This window comes from Lasioglossum baleicum, chromosome 18, assembly GCF_051020765.1.
Source record: "Lasioglossum baleicum chromosome 18, iyLasBale1, whole genome shotgun sequence".
Taxonomy (NCBI): Eukaryota; Metazoa; Arthropoda; class Insecta; order Hymenoptera; family Halictidae; genus Lasioglossum; species Lasioglossum baleicum.
Window position 1 is genome coordinate 5,071,919 of NC_134946.1, and position 18,681 is coordinate 5,090,599.

Genomic DNA, 18,681 nt, shown 5'->3' on the forward strand with positions numbered 1-18,681 from the left:
AACAACTTTGAATTCAAATTAATCAGCAGTAGCTGAATTGCATTGTAGATTATCTTGACTTTCCACGCTCATCTGAGCGTAACAGATTATCGCAAGGTCCAATATTAAAAAAGTTATGGGGAGTTTTTAAGTGTCCGAATATTTAGTGGGAGTCACTATATATTTGTAAAGCTCACGCAACTAATGCAATTGAAATGATTTTTCTTGTTTCAATAATAATACGTTTGGATTGCATTGTATAATAACTGGACTGCGGATCTTTATGCAGTAATGGCTTTTGAAAATTTTCTAAAAATGCTAGGATATGAAATCGGACAGAATTTGCTAAGATTTTAATTGATTTCAGATCTAAAAAGGCTACTGCTACGGAAAATGAGGTTCTATTTTATTCCGCTTTCTTAACATTCGCTTAAAAAAATTGAAAATTGCATAAATATCCGCAGTCTAATAACAGAAGAAAATAAAGATCTCGGAAAATATGACGAAAACAATGGTTACTTACGATTAGCAGAGCAGAATTATGTCCCCGCAATTTACTAAACGAGTTGAAGTTAAAACCTGTGGGCTGGTTCATTTATTTACACGGGAATGACAATGTTCATAATGGATTGCTTCAGATTACATTTCTATAGAAAAGGTGCTGTAATGAGAGAAACAATCATGCAGCTCTGAATTACTCAATGCAAACGGATAGGATAATAAACCTCGTGATGATTGCGTTCATGACTAACAATTGACAATAAGCACACACGAACTAGACAGATTCACCCATACACGCTTCGCCTGTTGTATTACATGTTATGACTGCAAATGCAGGATGGCCTCCAGCGGTACCGAGTAGCCCGAGCGATATTGTATGATGAGCTTGTATTTAAGCGCGTCACATGATAGGAGAAGCCTAAAAGCCACTGTCTTCAGCCAATAACAACGATATATGTATATGCAATGTTGTCCAAACAGTATCAGCAACTAAATATTTTTATTCTTGATTTTGTAGAGTAAATAACCTATCAGTAACTGAATATTTTTATTTTTGATTTTGTAGAGTAAATAACCCTATCATTGTCAATTAGAGCGCCTTTCCAGTGAATCAGTGAATGCGAGATCTCGAAAAGACAGTCTTCGTTGGTCATAAAAAAATAAAGATTAAGAAATAAATTTTGTTAACATTAACTGCATATATATCAGTACTATTTATCGTGTGTATATATGTGCAATTCACTTAAAAATTACTTTAAAAAAGAATTGTTCACTTAAAATTAGATTTTATGCATTTATGACAAAAATGAGTAGGTGTAATTCAAAGCAGGAGAAAGATCAAGAGAGTTTAACAATGCCGATATACTATTTTTAACATATAAAAATCATTAATGAGGAAAATAAATTTTTACTTAGCTCTTATATAGCTTGCAATTGTTGTACGAAAATTTTATTTTGCATAAAGATCCGCAATTTAAGAAAGAAACAATCTATAATATACAATCTAAAAAAGAAACCATAGGGATTTGGGATAACTAAAATACCAGATAAATAGTTTGGATTGAAATCTCTCTATAAATATTTAAAACGAGTTTACCCGAATAGCGTTTCACTTCGGAGCGTGACGGATCAGACCCATTCACTGCCCAGCTCTCAATGCCTACCAGCGTCTCCCAGCATTCGGACTTGTGAAAGAAACAGTGGGAGATAAAGTCAAGCTAGAAGTGAAGAGTAGGAGAACCGGCAAAGTCCGGTGGTGGTCGCACAGCGACTTATTTCGAAACTTAATATGACTTCGACTTATTTCGAAACTTAATACAGTACAGTCGCGATTCTTGTCAAACAGCCTGTGTTTTGCAGAGACAACTATCTATTAATAGTATAACTATTGATCTTGAAACAGTTCAAACGGAAGTCGAACGTAGAGAAGGACTGCATGAAATATGGATTGCGTGGCCGAAGCGTATCGGTGTGAACCACTACTAATCGAATGTACAAAAACTTCTTTATTTTTTTATGGGACTCTCAGTAACTTATTTCTTGCATTTTTCTGATTAAAATAACACCGAACACAATATAATTTCAACTGTATTTAAAGTTGAAACTTTGAACTGTGCCGGTGACGGCGAATGTCCGTGTCTCTTTCTTTCCCACACGCTGTCCTTCCTTGCGCCCGAAACTTCCATCGTCGATTGAACCACTAAATACAGTTGGAATCATATCGTGTTTGGTGTTACTTCAATCAGAAAAATGCCAGAAATAAGTTGGTGAAAGTCCCATAAAAAAATAATAAAAAATATAAATCTTTTCAATTACATAATAAATTTCTTTAATTTACACTTTAATATTAAGTCTTTCTCATAAATTTAATAATAAATTTTCTTATTTTTATTATAATTTAAAATTCTCTCTCAATCTTAAATTTTATATAGATTTACTAATTTATATTATAACCCAAATCCCTTCTTTTAAATTATATAATAAATTTACTCTAATTTACTGTAACATTAAATCTTTCCTATAAATTTAATGATAAATTTTCTAATTTATATTATAATTTAAAATTCCCTCAATTTTTTAATTTTATATAAGTTTTACCCGAGATATACCCGAGCCGAGATCAATCATCGCCGCCCTGCGGTCTTGGCCGGCAGTGAAGCACCTGACAACTATCGCGTACGCGGTCCTTGACAAATATCACGACTTTATTGTATAACGGACAATTAGATGGAACTTGTTTTTTAAAAGTCAATGAAAATTCCGAAGAAATTCGAAATGGACGTATGGTAATTCCGCGGACAGTGTCTCGAGGAACGCCCACAATCCGCAGAGCGGAATCGCACCCGTGTCTACTCGATAGTCGAGGCAACCGAATTCTGTTCGGATTCCGAGCGACAACAGACCGACTGTTCCTGCCAGCGGATTTGACATCCCGAAGCAGTCCCGCTGCGAAGTCAAAAGACCAAACTGCGCGATGTCCGACGCATCAATTACCTCGATCGATCGATCGCGCAATTTCCGTGTGCGGTTCCTCGAACTTTGGCTACGTGCCCGACGTATCCCCGTAACCATGAATCTGCGTACGATCCGAATCGAACGATAAATGGTTTTCTCGGTTTCTCCGGTGCAAGTCGGCTTAACCGCTCCGTGCTCGTACGGAAACGCGGAAACTTCCCCTGTGTTCCCGTCTACCGGCTCCCGTTGCCCCTCTAAGCCATATAATTTCAATTGTTACAACGATTATAGACGCGCTTTAGTCGCATCCGACACCAGGAACTTTCGCAGCCACGGTTTTTGCGCGGACGTGGCGGTCCGGACCGGTCCGATTCGGTACCTTCTGCTCTGTTGCTCGATGAAACGGCCGTCGACGCTCGAGAACTCGATTCGATTAACGAAACCGCACATCCCGCCTCGTAATTGATTCCGTTTCGCGTTACTTCATGATCAATCGATGCTTTGACGATCGCTCGATCACTTTGTGACCGACCGACGCCCGACGATCGCCATTGTGCCTCTCGTATTCGGTTTCCGATGATTAGTGATGATTAGACAGCGGAGCTTGCGACAAAATAAAATGTTTATAGATAGTTTGCAGGGAAATCGAGTCAGACTGAAATTTATTTCGTGCGTAAATAATTTAAATTGTTTGAAAATAATGTTTCCATATGTCTTATTTTTATCATAAATGCATGAAAACTGTTTAGTGAAGTAACTTCGCTTCAATTCAGTAAGTTTAAGCACAAACACGTAGAAGGTCAATAGGTGAGCTTGACTTTGAGAATTTTTTTCAACAAATGTCAGCAAATGGTTATATTTAAAAAATAGTTAGTACATAAGTTGTGTCATACTTTTATCTACAAAACAATAAATTTTCGTTAGAAAGTGTCCAATAGAAGTAGGGTGGCAACCACGTTTATGAAATTGAGAATTTGCTATAAGACAAAGCTAGGTGAAAAAAAACAAAATGGAACATGTTGCTCTTTTCGCTTCCACGAAAGTTTACATAATACGTTAGGCTATTATATAACAAAGTCTCATTTAATACGGTGTAAAAAGTGCAGCAGCACACGGTAGAAAACAGCTCGCATAACACGATGTATACACAGTAATAATAGGTTTATGTTTACATTCTCACAGCGTAATAGAACACGATCATAAGATATGATTACAGCGTACGATGTGCAACAGGAAAAAAGGTACACAGCAAAAGCGAGAGTGTAATAGTTCTTCTACTTTTCGTAAAACACGTTCCAACAACCTTTTTCCGTTTGAGCATAATGTTGTTTTAAAGTAAAAAGTGTATATACATCTGAAATATTTGCATTATATTTTTCTAAGTACTCTCTTCGTACTGCAGGTATTACTGTAATTAAATATCTGAAGAAATGTTCTCCAACACCCAACGTTGAGGGCTTTTTCACCCCTTACGAACCATACCACTGTTTATGTTTAGAATGAAAGTTTCACGAAAAAATAATGGGAAAAAATTGTTCTACATCGTACTGAAATAACGTTAGTATGAATCGAAATATCTGAAGAAATGTTCTTCAACTCACAACGTTGAGGGCTGATTTCACCCCAAACGAACCATAATATTGTTAATGTTTAGAATGAAAGTTCCACGTAAAAATAATGGGAAAAAATTGTTCTTGAAACGACATTAATATGAATCGAAATATCTGAAGAAATGTTATTGAACCCCCAACGTTGAGGGCTGTTTTCACCCCTTACGAATCATAGTACTGTTCATGTTTAGAATGAAAGTTTCACGTGAATATTACGGGAAAAATTTGTTTTACATCGTTCTGAAATAACGTTAGTATGAATCGAAATATCTGAAAAAATGTTCTTCAACTCACAACGTTAAGGGCTGATTTCACCCCTTACGAATCATAGTACTGTTTACGTTTAGAATGAAAGTTCCACGTAAAAATAATAGGAAAAATTTGTTCTTGAAACGACATTAATATGAATCGGAATATCTGAAGAAATGTTATTCAACCCCCAACGTTGATGGCTGTTTTCACCCCTTACGAATCATAGTACTGTTCATGTTTAGAATGAAAGTTTCACGTGAATATTACGGGAAAAATTTGTTTTACATCGTTCTGAAATAACGTTAGTATGAATCGAAATATCTGAAAAAATGTTCTTCAACTCACAACGTTAAGGGCTGATTTCACCCCTTACGAATCATAGTACTGTTTACGTTTAGAATGAAAGTTCCACGTAAAAATAATAGGAAAAGTTTGTTCTTGAAACGACATTAATATGAATCGGAATATCTGAAGAAATGTTATTCAACCCCCAACGTTGATGGCTGTTTTCACCCCTTACGAATCATAGTACTGTTCATGTTTAGAATGAAAGTTTCACGTGAATATTACGGGAAAAATTTGTTTTACATCGTTCTGAAATAACGTTAGTATGAATCGAAATATCTGAAAAAATGTTCTTCAACTCACAACGTTAAGGGCTGATTTCACCCCTTACGAATCATAGTACTGTTTACGTTTAGAATGAAAGTTCCACGTAAAAATAATAGGAAAAATTTGTTCTTGAAACGACATTAATATGAATCGGAATATCTGAAGAAATGTTATTCAACCCCCAACGTTGATGGCTGTTTTCACCCCTTACGAATCATAGTACTGTTCATGTTTAGAATGAAAGTTTTACGTGAATATTACGGGAAAAATTTGTTTTACATCGTTCTGAAATAACGTTAGTATGAATCGAAATATCTGAAGAAATGTTCTTCGACCCCCAATGTTGAGGGCTGCTTTCACCCCAAACGAACCATAATATTGTTAATGTTTAGAATGAAAGTTTCACGTAAAAATAATGGGAAAAAATTGTTCTTGAAACGACATTAATATGAATCGAATTATCTGAAGAAATGTTATTCAACCCCCAACGTTGAGGGCTTTTTCACCCCTTACGAATCATAGTACTGTTTACGTTTAGAATGAAAGTTCCACGTAAAAATAATAGGAAAAATTTGTTCTTGAAACGACATTAATATGAATCGAAATATCTGAAGAAATGTTCTTCAACCCCCAACGTTCAGGGCTTTTTCATCCCTTACGAATCATAGTACTGTTAATGTTTAGAATGGAAGTTTCACGTAAAAATAATGGTAAAAAGTGTATGATTCGAATACTCATCCGGCAATGCTTCTCGCATTAGGCTCAGGCGGCGCTGATGTACGACGCCGTGTTTGTTCTCGTGGAGGCGTTCAACAAGTTCCTGAAAAAGAAGCAAGACAAGAGCAACGTCAGACGAACTGGAATCCCAGGAGGCAGTCAGATTACGAACGACACCAGAGCCCTGGACTGCAATAGCAGTCGTGGTTGGGTGACGGCGTTCGAATATGGTGAAAAGATTTCGAGGTTGCTGAGGAAGGTGAGCGAACCAATCCAATCAGTTGCTGAAAGTACACAAGCATCATTTAGAAGTCGCTCTAGATGTCCTTTAGCCGACAAAGTTTCATAGGGAGGCTGGTATAATTCATCGTGAAATTCTTGAACGCGGACAGAAACGTTGAAATACTCAATATGTTTCGAATACCCGTGGCAACCGAAATTGCCAGAGACTCTTCCCAACGACTCTCTGCTCCTGACAGTAATTGGCGGTTATTCCGACTCTAACGGAATTCCTGCGTCTACGTCTGATCGTTCCCCTTCGTTCGCCTCTCTATATACATATGTATAGCAGAGTTATACCGGGAGTCCCACACCAACTCTTTGACAGTTTGTTGCCCGACCGAATCAGACGCGAGAACCTATCGATATCGTGAAAATTGTTAGCGGTTTGATAAATCCTCCAGCAGAGATATAACCTTAACACTGAACCCACCCAACCGACCATCAAAAGTGACTCTGATGTGTATAGTATTATAAAAATAATAAAATTCAATTTATTTATATTCTGTGCGATTTTTACTGTCATATAATATACAGTGTGTTCATTTGAAAAATTTCTAGCCGAATATCTCGAATAGTATGAAAGATAATATTAAAAGCAGTATCAGTTTTTTTTATTTGGGTGGCTTTTTCGAGATCATTTGAATGTCAACTTTGTTTTTGCAAATGGAAAGCTGCGGATAAAAAAGTGCGCGGACAAAGAAAGTATCCTACGAAAATTGCTGGTATTTTTACGTATAATAAGATCCCATAGAAATCTTCTATCTTTTTATTTTCACATTGTAAACAATTTCTTTGATTTATTTCGAACTAACAGTTTGTATTTTTACTGATAGGTTGAAGCCGAGGGACTTACAGGAGAAATCCGCTTCAACGATGATGGCCGACGTCACAATTATACCCTCCATGTGGTCGAGATGACGGTCAACAGTGCCATGGTCAAAGTAAATATTTTTTCCTCCGGTATATTTCACCAGTAACTTGATGAACATCACGAATAATGAAATACATGTGCAGTATTGATGAACCTTGATTTTCACGTTTACATTAGTTTCATCCTATAAAAGAACATGACCTCCAAATAGGCTTGGAGTCTAAAATTGTTGTTCAAGAACAACAACAGCCAATTTCATATTGTATATTGTATTACCAACATTTTTTATTAGCGAGGTCGTATGAAGATCATGTTGGTATGCGTGAATGAATATACAATTATTAAATTGAGGGTAAATTTTAAATTAAAATATAAATTGAGGGTAAATTTATTGTAATTTATGTAAAATTTAATATGTTCACAAACAGGAGCCAATTTGAGATTGTAAATAAACAACGTGTTCATAATTTTAAAATCTTAGACTGCAAGGTCATTTCGAGGTCATGTTCTCGTGCATAAATGGATGCACAATTATATTGGTTGTAACCAATTATGGTTTGTATATTTCTATTTAAATTTACATTTGGATGTATTTCCTTTAATATTTACGATTTAAAAATTTTTATCAATACTGTATGAATTATTAATTCTATTTTATAGGTTGCAGAATGGACCGACGAAGCCGGGTTCCAAGCGATCGCAGCGAAATACATCCGTCTTCGACCACACACAGAAATCGAGAAAAACAAGACCTACATTGTCACTACGATCGTGGTAAGACTCTGCAAAATATTACTGCAGTTAATTGCTTCTAAATGGGGATTAACGAGCGTCCTAATTCTGTGATACAGGAGGAACCATATATCATGAAGAAGAAATCAGAAACAGGCGAAGTACTAGTTGGCAACGACAGTTACGAGGGCTACTGCAAAGATCTGGCTGATCTGATAGCGAAAAAGCTGGGAATAACGTGTAAGTATTTCAAGTAATATTCCCTTCAATCCCTCCAGTACACATCTTTCACCTTCTCTCTGTGTAGGGGTGCAAACGCACCCCAGGCTGACAAAAATGGAAATAAAAAGTTGACGAATTGAAAATTTGTAAAAATTTTCTAACAATGCTATCTGTGATTTGTTTCAAAATTTTTAAGTATCGTATACTTATCTCTTAAAAATCAATAAAACTTCGCAAATACTTGTGCGGACAACTTTTTTCTTTCATTTTTCTCCAAAAATGTATGGTGTCCAATTAACCCCCTGTACACGGTTAACATTGGAATAGCAGTATACAAAAAGAAGGTTATTCCTTTAATCTCTCGCTGTTAAACAATTTTTGCATTTCTGCACAGTAAAAAAATACTGTGAATGTGCAAAGTGTTCATATAAAATGTGTGAGCCATATAAGTGGAAAGAAAGTGTTGCCATCGAGAAAATAAATTGTCCATAAATCCTGAATTGTAAAATGAGTTTCTCGTAAACAATGTTCCGTTTTCAAAAAATAGTCGAGCTCGAATGTTTATCTTGCACTCGTGCATACATATACGTTCAGGATTACAGCAAGTGGAAACGATCGGTAATATACAGTTAACCAAATACTATTCGATATCGTGTAAACTCCGGCAAAACTGGAGCTCCATTATTTCGAAAACAAAATGCGTTCGAGATACTTTTATTTTGCACACTCGACATACTTGTTAATGTAAAACGGCACTCGTCGTCAATTATGGAGTAGTTGCATCATCAAAAGAGTTGCACACGATAGAACGTTTTGGAAAACAAGATTGTAAATGTTGTATCTGGTGATGTTTAGTACAAAATAAAATATCCAGGGTATCGTTTACAAAAACTCAGGCGGAATTCAAGTTTATTGTCAATGGGTTCGACATGGCACTATTGAAATAAAACCGATAATTACATTTTATATTCTGTGTGTCTCTCACATTCGCATTTGTTACACAGTGACTCCCACTAATATTTGGACACAGTGTCCGAATCTTAGAAATTGACACAGAACTACAAAACGTACTTTTTAAATTATAAAGAAGTTGCAAAATGAATCTTTTAGTATTTTCTCTACAATTTCGATCAATTGCAATTTTTGAAAAAATTTCTTTTCATATCATGTAGTAAACTAACTGCTCTAACTTTCTCAAAAAAGTTCAAATCGTATGGTCCGATATTCAAAAAGTTAATTGGAGTCACTGTACAAATTCAATATTTAATTGTAACATTAAAATAAAGACGAGATAAAATCTGTGTATGAAGAAAGGATTGTCACATTTTCAAGATCTGCTCATAGAATACTTCACTGTCGTTAATAACTTTTTGACTGATCCTCGTCCCAACCCCATGCAAGGTGCAAACGCGCGCAGGTTCGCGATCTAGTCAGGGTTAGGTCCGTCCCCGCCCTTAATAATTCCCCTCCCACTGTTCTATCAAATTAAGAAGTAACGATTACACTAATAATTAGTAATTAAAGAACAATCAGCCAGGTTGATAAATCAATGACATTATTGTTAATTTTTTCAGACGAGCTGCGAATCGTTAAGGACGGCAAGTACGGCATGGAAAATACAGAAGTTCCAGGTGGCTGGGACGGAATGGTTGGCGAACTGATCCGCAAAGTATGTTTGAACACTCCTCGAAGTGATCCCACCGGTCCAATGTCCTTTTCTTCGATGTGTAACTCACCGGAAGTGAACGCACGGGCCGGGCCCGAGCAATTCCGTAGAACTACGAAAGATTCAGCTATTGATCGTCGGGCTCCGACTAAAACAGAAGCTCAACGAGCTGTTTTATCCACTCTATAAAGTTCGATTTCTGTCCACCAGATGCCTCGAGCTTGCAAGCTCTTTTCCCTTGCTCGGAGTACTTTGAGCTACATCTATCGGCGACCCTCGAAAAAGTGAAAAAATTAAAGAAATTTTTTGCTAATTATTTTTAGAATTACTAGAAATCAACTTGAACATACTAGAATGAAATAGAAAAATAATTTTAATATAGGAAAGCATATAATATGACTGCTGTTAAGAATGTTAGAGTAGAGTTCTACGCTTGTACGTACATTGCGACAATTTCGAAAAGCAGAACGTCTTAAAATGGATAATTGATAATTGTGATATCTTTGCAGGAAGCAGACATCGCTATAGCTCCCATGACAATTACATCAGAACGTGAACGAGTGATCGACTTCAGCAAACCTTTCATGTCTTTGGGTATCAGCATCATGATTAAAAAACCAATGAAACAGAAGCCTGGTGTGTTCAGTTTCCTGAATCCTCTAAGCAAGGAAATTTGGGTGTGCGTAATCTTCTCGTACATCGGAGTGTCCATCGTTCTATTTACCGTATCCAGGTAAGCTATTTTCGTAAATTCGCTCGATAACCAATCGACTTGCTTCAGTCGATATATATAATAAGAAACATGAAAATATATTTAAAAAAACGTTGTTCCTAGTAGGTATATAGGTTTATATTTAATTGAAATTTAATAAAAATATTCTTTCATGCAGGGTAAACGAAATAATTAGGGAAGAAGCGATAGCTAGAGTAAAATTAAATCGAAAATGTAGAATGAGTTTGATGTTTCATTTTCGAAGTAATCAAATAAAATTCAACTAGTGTGTCTGACCAATGCTAGCCTATACTACTTACTGCGAGAACGATGACGAAAAAGTGAACATACGTGTTCCATTGATCCTATTTAAAAATGTAGGATTAATGGTTCTAGCTTGATGTTTCATTTCGAGGTAATGAAATGAAATTCAGCTAGTGTGTCTGACCAATGCTAGCCTATACTACTTACTGCCAGAACGACGACGAAAAAGTGTAAGGGACATATATGTTCCAATCATCCTATTTAAAAATGTAGGGTTAATGGTTCTGGTTTGATGGTTCATTTTCGAGGTAACCAAATGAAAAACTAGTGTGTCTGACCAATGCTTGTCTATTCTACTTACTGCGAGAACGATGACGAAAAAAGTGTAAGGGAAATATATGTATGTTCCATTGATCCTATTTAAAAATGTAGGATTAATGGTTCTGGTTTGATGTTTCATTTTCGAAGTGATCAAATAAAATTCAACTAGTGTGTCTGGCCAATGCTAGCCTATACTACTTACTGCCAGAACGACGACGAAAAAGTGTAAGGGACATATATGTTCCATTCATCCTATTTAAAAATGTAGGGTTAATGGTTCTGGATTGATGGTTCATTTTCGAGGTAACCAAATGAAATTTAACTAGTGTGTCTGACCAATGCTTGTCTATTCTACTTACTGCGAGAACGATGACGAAAAAAGTGTAAGGGAAATATATGTATGTTCCATTGATCCTATTTAAAAATGTAGGATTAATGGTTCTAGCTTGATGTTTCATTTCGAGGTAATGAAATGAAATTCAGCTAGTGTGTCTGACCAATGCTAGCCTATACTACTTACTGCCAGAACGACGACGAAAAAGTGTAAGGGACATATATGTTCCAATCATCCTATTTAAAAATGTAGGGTTAATGGTTCTGGATTGATGGTTGATTTTCGAGGTAACCAAATGAAATTTAACTAGTGTGTCTGACCAATGCTTGTCTATTCTACTTACTGCGAGAACGATGACGAAAAAAGTGTAAGGGAAATATATGTATGTTCCATTGATCCTATTTAAAAATGTAGGATTAATGGTTCTAGCTTGATGTTTCATTTCGAGGTAATGAAATGAAATTCAGCTAGTGTGTCTGACCAATGCTAGCCTGTACTACTTACTGCGAGAACGATGACGAAAAAGTGGACATACATATTCCATTGATCCTAACTAAAAATGTAGGATTAATGGTTCTGGTTTAATGTTTCACATTTCCGAGGTAATCAAATAAAATTCAGCTAGCGTGTCTGATCAACGCTTGCCTATACTACTTGCTATGAGAACGATGCTGAACACGTATAAGAGAAACAAATGTTCCATTGATCCTACTTAATATTTTCACTTCGCCTTTTTCTTCAATTAAAGAGCAGCCTGTTGCGACGAAATATCATACCTTTCATTAGTAATTAATGTAAATTGTCTGTTAAAAAAAAATTATGAATGTGGTGAGAAAAATTTACGAACTGGTACGTAAAAATGTATTATAGCGATTTCTACTACTCTTTCGCATCTTCAAAAATAGTGTCACCCACATATGTGACCTCAATGTGCTAATAATTTTTTAATTCTGTTAACTTTTGTGTATTGGTTGAAATTTCACTCGCTAAGCTTTGTTACAAACGCATCAAATCCGCAGTCTAGTCACGACTGTAGGGAAACGAAGTTCTCGACACGAATTAGCAAATTGTTGCCTCGGTATTTCAATCTGCGCTGATCATTAGTGTGTTCACCCTCCATTCACTTACCGTTCCACCCCCAACCGCCCTCTATTCCACGATAATTACACAACAACCGCCTCTGTTTGCTTCTTGGCGAAGTACCCACCATTACGTGTCTGCTCGTGATACTCACCACGCGTTCATTTGTCGCTCGTATTGTATCAACTTCCCGCGATAAATCATCGTCGCTTTTTCTTTTTTTTTTTTTTTACTTCAACTCGATTAGGCTATTTACTGTTCCCTATCTCGCGTGATTTCCTCGAATACGGTTTCACAGGCGATCACAGGGATTAACTGTGATCTTGATAGCGACAAATAAGGGCAAGAACAGTGTCACGTGATCGTTGATTTGATGTTTACAGCGATTATCGTCGAACGCATAGTCGCCACGTGTTCCTGCGAACTTTATGATAAATCGACGACCAAGTTTTCGCTGCTCGAAGGTCGAACACTCGATCTTCTTTTTACAATGATTAGAAACGATATGGTGAAATGGATATGGCTGTGTTCAGAACTTCAGAAACAAAATAACTTTGATTAACGAGCTGCTGAAGACGTATGAAGCTTTGATCTGATTTGAAATTCTGGCGAAATTATCCATTTCAATATTTCTTGAGGCAAGCTTCAGAAAATACGATAAAAGAATATAGATGGAAATGAAAATGTTTTTCTCGGAATATGATATTGTTAATAAATGTAGTACCTTTCTATATTCAGCTCCAGAATCTACCGATCAAATTCAATTGCAATATTTCTTGATACAAGGTTTAGAAAATACAATAGAAGAATATAGAAGGAAATAAAAATGTTATTATCTGAATATTAAATTATTAATAAAAGAAGTATTTACACTTCTATTCAGCTCCAGAATCTACCGATTAAATTCAATTTCAATATTTCTTGAGAGACAAGCTTTAGAAAATACACAATAATAAAATATACAAGGAAATAGAAATGTTGTTCTCTGAATATTAAATTATTAATAAAAGAAGTACATTTCTATTCAGCTCCAGACTCTACCGATTAAATTCAATTTCAATATTTCTTGAGAGACAAGCTTTAGAAAATACACAATAATAAAATATACAAGGAAATAGAAATGTTGTTCTCTGAATATTAAATTATTAATAAAAGAAGTACATTTTTATTCAGCTCCAGAATCTACTGATTAAATTCAATTTCAATATTTCTTGAGAGCCAAGCTTTAGAAAATACACAATACTAAAATATAGAGGGAAATAGAAATGTTGTTCTTTGAATATTAAATTATTAATAAAAGAAGTACATTTCTATTCAGCTCCAGAATCTACTGATTAAATTCAATTTCAATATTTCTTGAGAGACAAGCTTTAGAAAATACACAATAATAAAATATACAATGAAATAGAAATGTTGTTCTCTGAATATTAAATTATTAATAAAAGAAGTACATTTCTATTCAGCTCCAGACTCTACCGATTAAATTCAATTTCAATATTTCTTGAGAGACAAGCTTTAGAAAATACACAATAATAAAATATACAAGGAAATAGAAATGTTGTTCTCTGAATATTAAATTATTAATAAAAGAAGTACATTTCTATTCAGCTCCAGAATCTACCGATTAAATTCAATTTCAATATTTCTTGAGAGACAAGCTTTAGAAAATAAACAATACTAAAATATAGATGGAAATAGAAATGTTGTTCTCTGAATATTAAATTATTAATAAAAGAAGTACATTTCTATTCAGCTCCAGAATCTACTGATTAAATTCAATTTCAATATTTCTTGAGAGACAAGCTTTAGAAAATACACAATACTAAAATATAGAGGGAAATAGAAATGTTGTTCTCTGAATATTAAATTATTAATAAAAGAAGTACATTTCTATTCAGCTCCAGAATCTACTGATTAAATTCAATTTCAATATTTCTTGAGAGACAAGCTTTAGAAAATACACAATAATAAAATATACAAGGAAATAGAAATGTTGTTCTCTGAATATTAAATTATTAATAAAAGAAGTACATTTCTATTCAGCTCCAGACTCTACCGATTAAATTCAATTTCAATATTTCTTGAGAGACAAGCTTTAGAAAATACACAATAATAAAATATAGAGGGAAATAGAAATGTTGTTCTCTGAATATTAAATTATTAATAAAAGAAGTACATTTCTATTCAGCTCCAGAATCTACCGATTAAATTCAATTTCAATATTTCTTGAGAGACAAGCTTTAGAAAATAAACAATACTAAAATATAGATGGAAATAGAAATGTTGTTCTCTGAATATTAAATTATTAATAAAAGAAGTACATTTCTATTCAGCTCCAGAATCTACTGATTAAATTCAATTTCAATATTTCTTGAGAGACAAGCTTTAGAAAATACACAATAATAAAATATACAAGGAAATAGAAATGTTGTTCTCTGAATATTAAATTATTAATAAAAGAAGTACATTTCTATTCAGCTCCAGAATCTACTGATTAAATTCAATTTCAATATTTCTTGAGAGACAAGCTTTAGAAAATACACAATACTAAAATATAGAGGGAAATAGAAATGTTGTTCTCTGAATATTAAATTATTAATAAAAGAAGTACATTTCTATTCAGCTCCAGAATCTACTGATTAAATTTAATTTCAATATTTCTTGAGAGACAAGCTTTAGAAAATACACAATAATAAAATATACAAGGAAATAGAAATGTTGTTCTCTGAATATTAAATTATTAATAAAAGAAGTACATTTCTATTCAGCTCCAGAATCTACTGATTAAATTCAATTTCAATATTTCTTGAGATAAGCTTTAGGAAATACAATAGAAGAATATAGAAAGAAATCAAAATGTTGTTCTCTGAATATTAAATTATTAATAAAAGATTATTTTCAATTATAAAATAAATCGTCTACTTATTATTGTCTGCTGTGCAGGTTTTCTCCGTACGAGTGGAGGGTGTTGACGCTCAGTACCGGCGGCGATTCCTCAATGTCAGGGAGAAACGATCCCACGTTGCAGCATCCCCATGGGTCGCAAGGATCCCCACACATACCAACCTCCAGCATGGCGAACGATTTCAGCATCATCAATAGCCTGTGGTTCGCATTAGCTGCGTTCATGCAGCAAGGTTGCGACATATCACCCAGGTAATGATTCATTTCCATGTGTTTGGCCGCGATAACCACATCTACCTATCTCGCCGAGGACTGTTCTAGAAGTTAATTGCCCAGATAGTATCCAAAACTGAATTATCAAGGCTTTTATTCCGCGACACATTTTCTTTATCGTTTACGACCTACTGAATTATTTCGGACACGGAACTTTTATGAAACCACAGTCGAATGTTAATGACCACGAAAATGTATTGTGTCGCGGTTATATTTATATTTATTCATAGATGGTGTGCAAATTAGTTGCTATAAAATGTTGAATATTTCTAGATCTTTTACTTATAAATGGATAAGGTTAATTTAAAGATTAACTGTTTTATAAGTATTAAAAGATTCAGGAGTTTCTGTTTGAAAATAAAAGCCTGCCTGACTGATAAAACACTGAATACAAAATTAATATATACAACAAAATTGTACTAAATGCCCACCTTACAAATTCTATGTTTTGAATAATACATTATCAATCTCATCTCAAAATTTACAAGCTTTAATATTACTGTTTAAAAATAACAAGACCTCGCATGATTATTTTCACTCATCGTCTGAATAAATAAATGTACACACAAGTGTCCACAAAATGACATATACAGTGGCCCACAAAAGTGTTCATACGCCCTTTAAAACAGAATAAATTAAAACAGATTTTTATATAATCAATTAGAAGCATTGGTTTATGAAATGGTATGCAGAAAAGATTTTCCAAAGATTATAATTTACAGGGTTACATGCAAAAATAAAAAAGGGATTTTTTAAAACTTTGTTATTTGGGCCCCCCCCCCCTCAATGAAAATTTAAAATATATATTTTGTAGATTCGATGAAATTTTCAGCATGTTTATAACTAACATAGATCTACAACACATATATTTTAAATTTTCATGAAGAATTAAATTTTTTTTATTTTTGCATGTAACCTTGTAAATTATAATTTTTGGAATATCTTATCTGCATATCAATTCATAAACCAATGCTTCTAATTGATTATAAGAAATCTGGTGGTTCGGTACAATTATAAAAAGGTCATTCTGTTTTAAAGGGCGTACGAACAATTTTGTGGGCCACTGTATATGTTATTTTGCCAGTTGTTCTGGTCTTCATTATTTTTGCGAATTCGAGACAAATGGAGTCCGCCATTTTGACACAATTCTGTATACCACCACTTCGAAAGTCGAAACAGAAAGAGTGAAATCTTGTACGAGACAGCGATCATCAGCGGAGCGTTAAGTGTCGCATCGTGCCCCGGGTAATCTGTACATGTGACAAAAAGTGTTGTGTATTCAACCATCTTTCCGGCTAATTACAGCCGTCCACTTGTCCTGTGGCCCCCTCACAGCCGTTTTCGTTTCCGCGGTGGAGGTGAAGGGAGTAAAAGTACATAAAGGCTACAGAGTGAATGACTCCCTTTGCCTTGGGGCAGGTCAACCGTGCAGCCTGCTAATAGGATGAATTGGGTAAGATTCAAGAGGTTCGCTGTCGACGTTTCAAGTCTCCTGTGTAAACGTTCCGTAGTTCTTCGACGTCGGTAGATCGCGCCCCACCGTTCTGAAAAGGCTACTTCTGTGTATAATTAACGACCGGGTTCGATTCAGGAAGCGGTAGAGCGCATCGAAAGTAATAAGCGTCTTCCCGGATGATGCCTCGGCTCTTCACTCGTAGACCAGACGTTTCTAATTGCGACGAACAGCGTATAACAATTTTCAGGATTTCAGATTCGTTCCCACTGTTGAAAGGGATTTATCAAATCTTTATGGGGCCAGCTGTGTCACTAGGTTGAGGATGTTTGTGCGAATATTCGTAGAAAATTTAGGAGAATATTTCACGTAACAATAGTTTCGAAATGTGTAATATTCGATTAATATAGATTATTCATGATAATTTGCCTCATTTTCAACGAAACTTGTATGGGGTGATTTTTAAGGGTAGATTATTTTCTTCTCTTTTCATCAGGATATCTTTTCCTTTCATTTTCTTTTTATTAGAAGAACGTGAACGTGTATACTAAATTTTCCAAAATTCACCAGAGTCAACAGTGAACGGACCAAACGACTTCAATTTCTCTGTAAGGCTAGAAGAATTGTTTTAGTAGATGATGAAAAACAAGTTCGAGTGAAAAACAATAGTAGAAATTGATTTTTACAACTTTTTCAGCTGGACCAATAACGAAAATTTAAAAGATGTGTTTGGCCAACTCGTATAAATTATATACGTTCTGCAAATTTCATTGAAATTGGTTAATTGGTTTACGAGTTACGAACGATCAAAAGTGGCAAAAAGGCCGAAAATAATGAAAAATTGAAATTTCTTACCACTTTCGATCGTTCATAACTCGTTAACCAATTTTACCTATTTCAATGAAATTTGCAGAACGTATATAATTTATACGAGTTGACCAAACATATCTTTTAAATTTTCGTTATTGGTACAGCTAAAAAAGTTGCAAAAAACAATTTTGACTATTGTTTTTCACAATTCCGATCAAATGCAGTTCTTCAACATACTTTTTCGACGTAATTTACTAAACTAATTCATTTACCCTTACAGAGAAATTGAAATCGTTTGGTCCATTCATAAACAAGTTACTCTGATTTAAAGTGTGTGTGATCAGTTATGCTCCTGACTGTAGACGTCGCTCCTGAAGGGTTGAAAATCGGGCTACCTAACAGAAGTATTAAAAAAATATGCAAACTAGTAAACCACCGACGTTCTATTGATCAGAAATTATCCGGAAGGTTTAAATACTTCCGCCAATTCGGAAAGAATCCGGAGAATAGAGAAGAACAGAACCTGAACTCTGTCCGAGTGTCCTTCGACGCAGGATCGCGATCGCTACCCGTTAGATAGTGGCACAATGATAACCTTTAAGAGTGTGATTTACGAGGTCCGTCGGAGGGTT

The 18,681-nt window shown here is 34.8% G+C and overlaps 1 protein-coding gene across 6 annotated transcripts in view; it reads left to right on the top strand.

Annotated features, from left to right (window-relative positions):
• The window catches only part of Glurib (Glutamate receptor IB), a 383,859-nt gene that overhangs the window by 343,936 nt on the left and 21,242 nt on the right, over positions 1-18,681 (top strand). For all 6 annotated transcript variants that reach the window (XM_076442547.1, XM_076442544.1, XM_076442545.1 and 3 more), the window contains 7 exons: positions 6,169-6,384; positions 7,241-7,348; positions 7,939-8,052; positions 8,130-8,250; positions 9,807-9,901; positions 10,408-10,631; positions 15,553-15,765. In XM_076442547.1, coding sequence (XP_076298662.1) covers positions 6,169-6,384; positions 7,241-7,348; positions 7,939-8,052; positions 8,130-8,250; positions 9,807-9,901; positions 10,408-10,631; positions 15,553-15,765 — 1,091 coding nt within the window. The remainder of the gene's footprint in view (positions 1-6,168; positions 6,385-7,240; positions 7,349-7,938; positions 8,053-8,129; positions 8,251-9,806; positions 9,902-10,407; positions 10,632-15,552; positions 15,766-18,681) is intronic.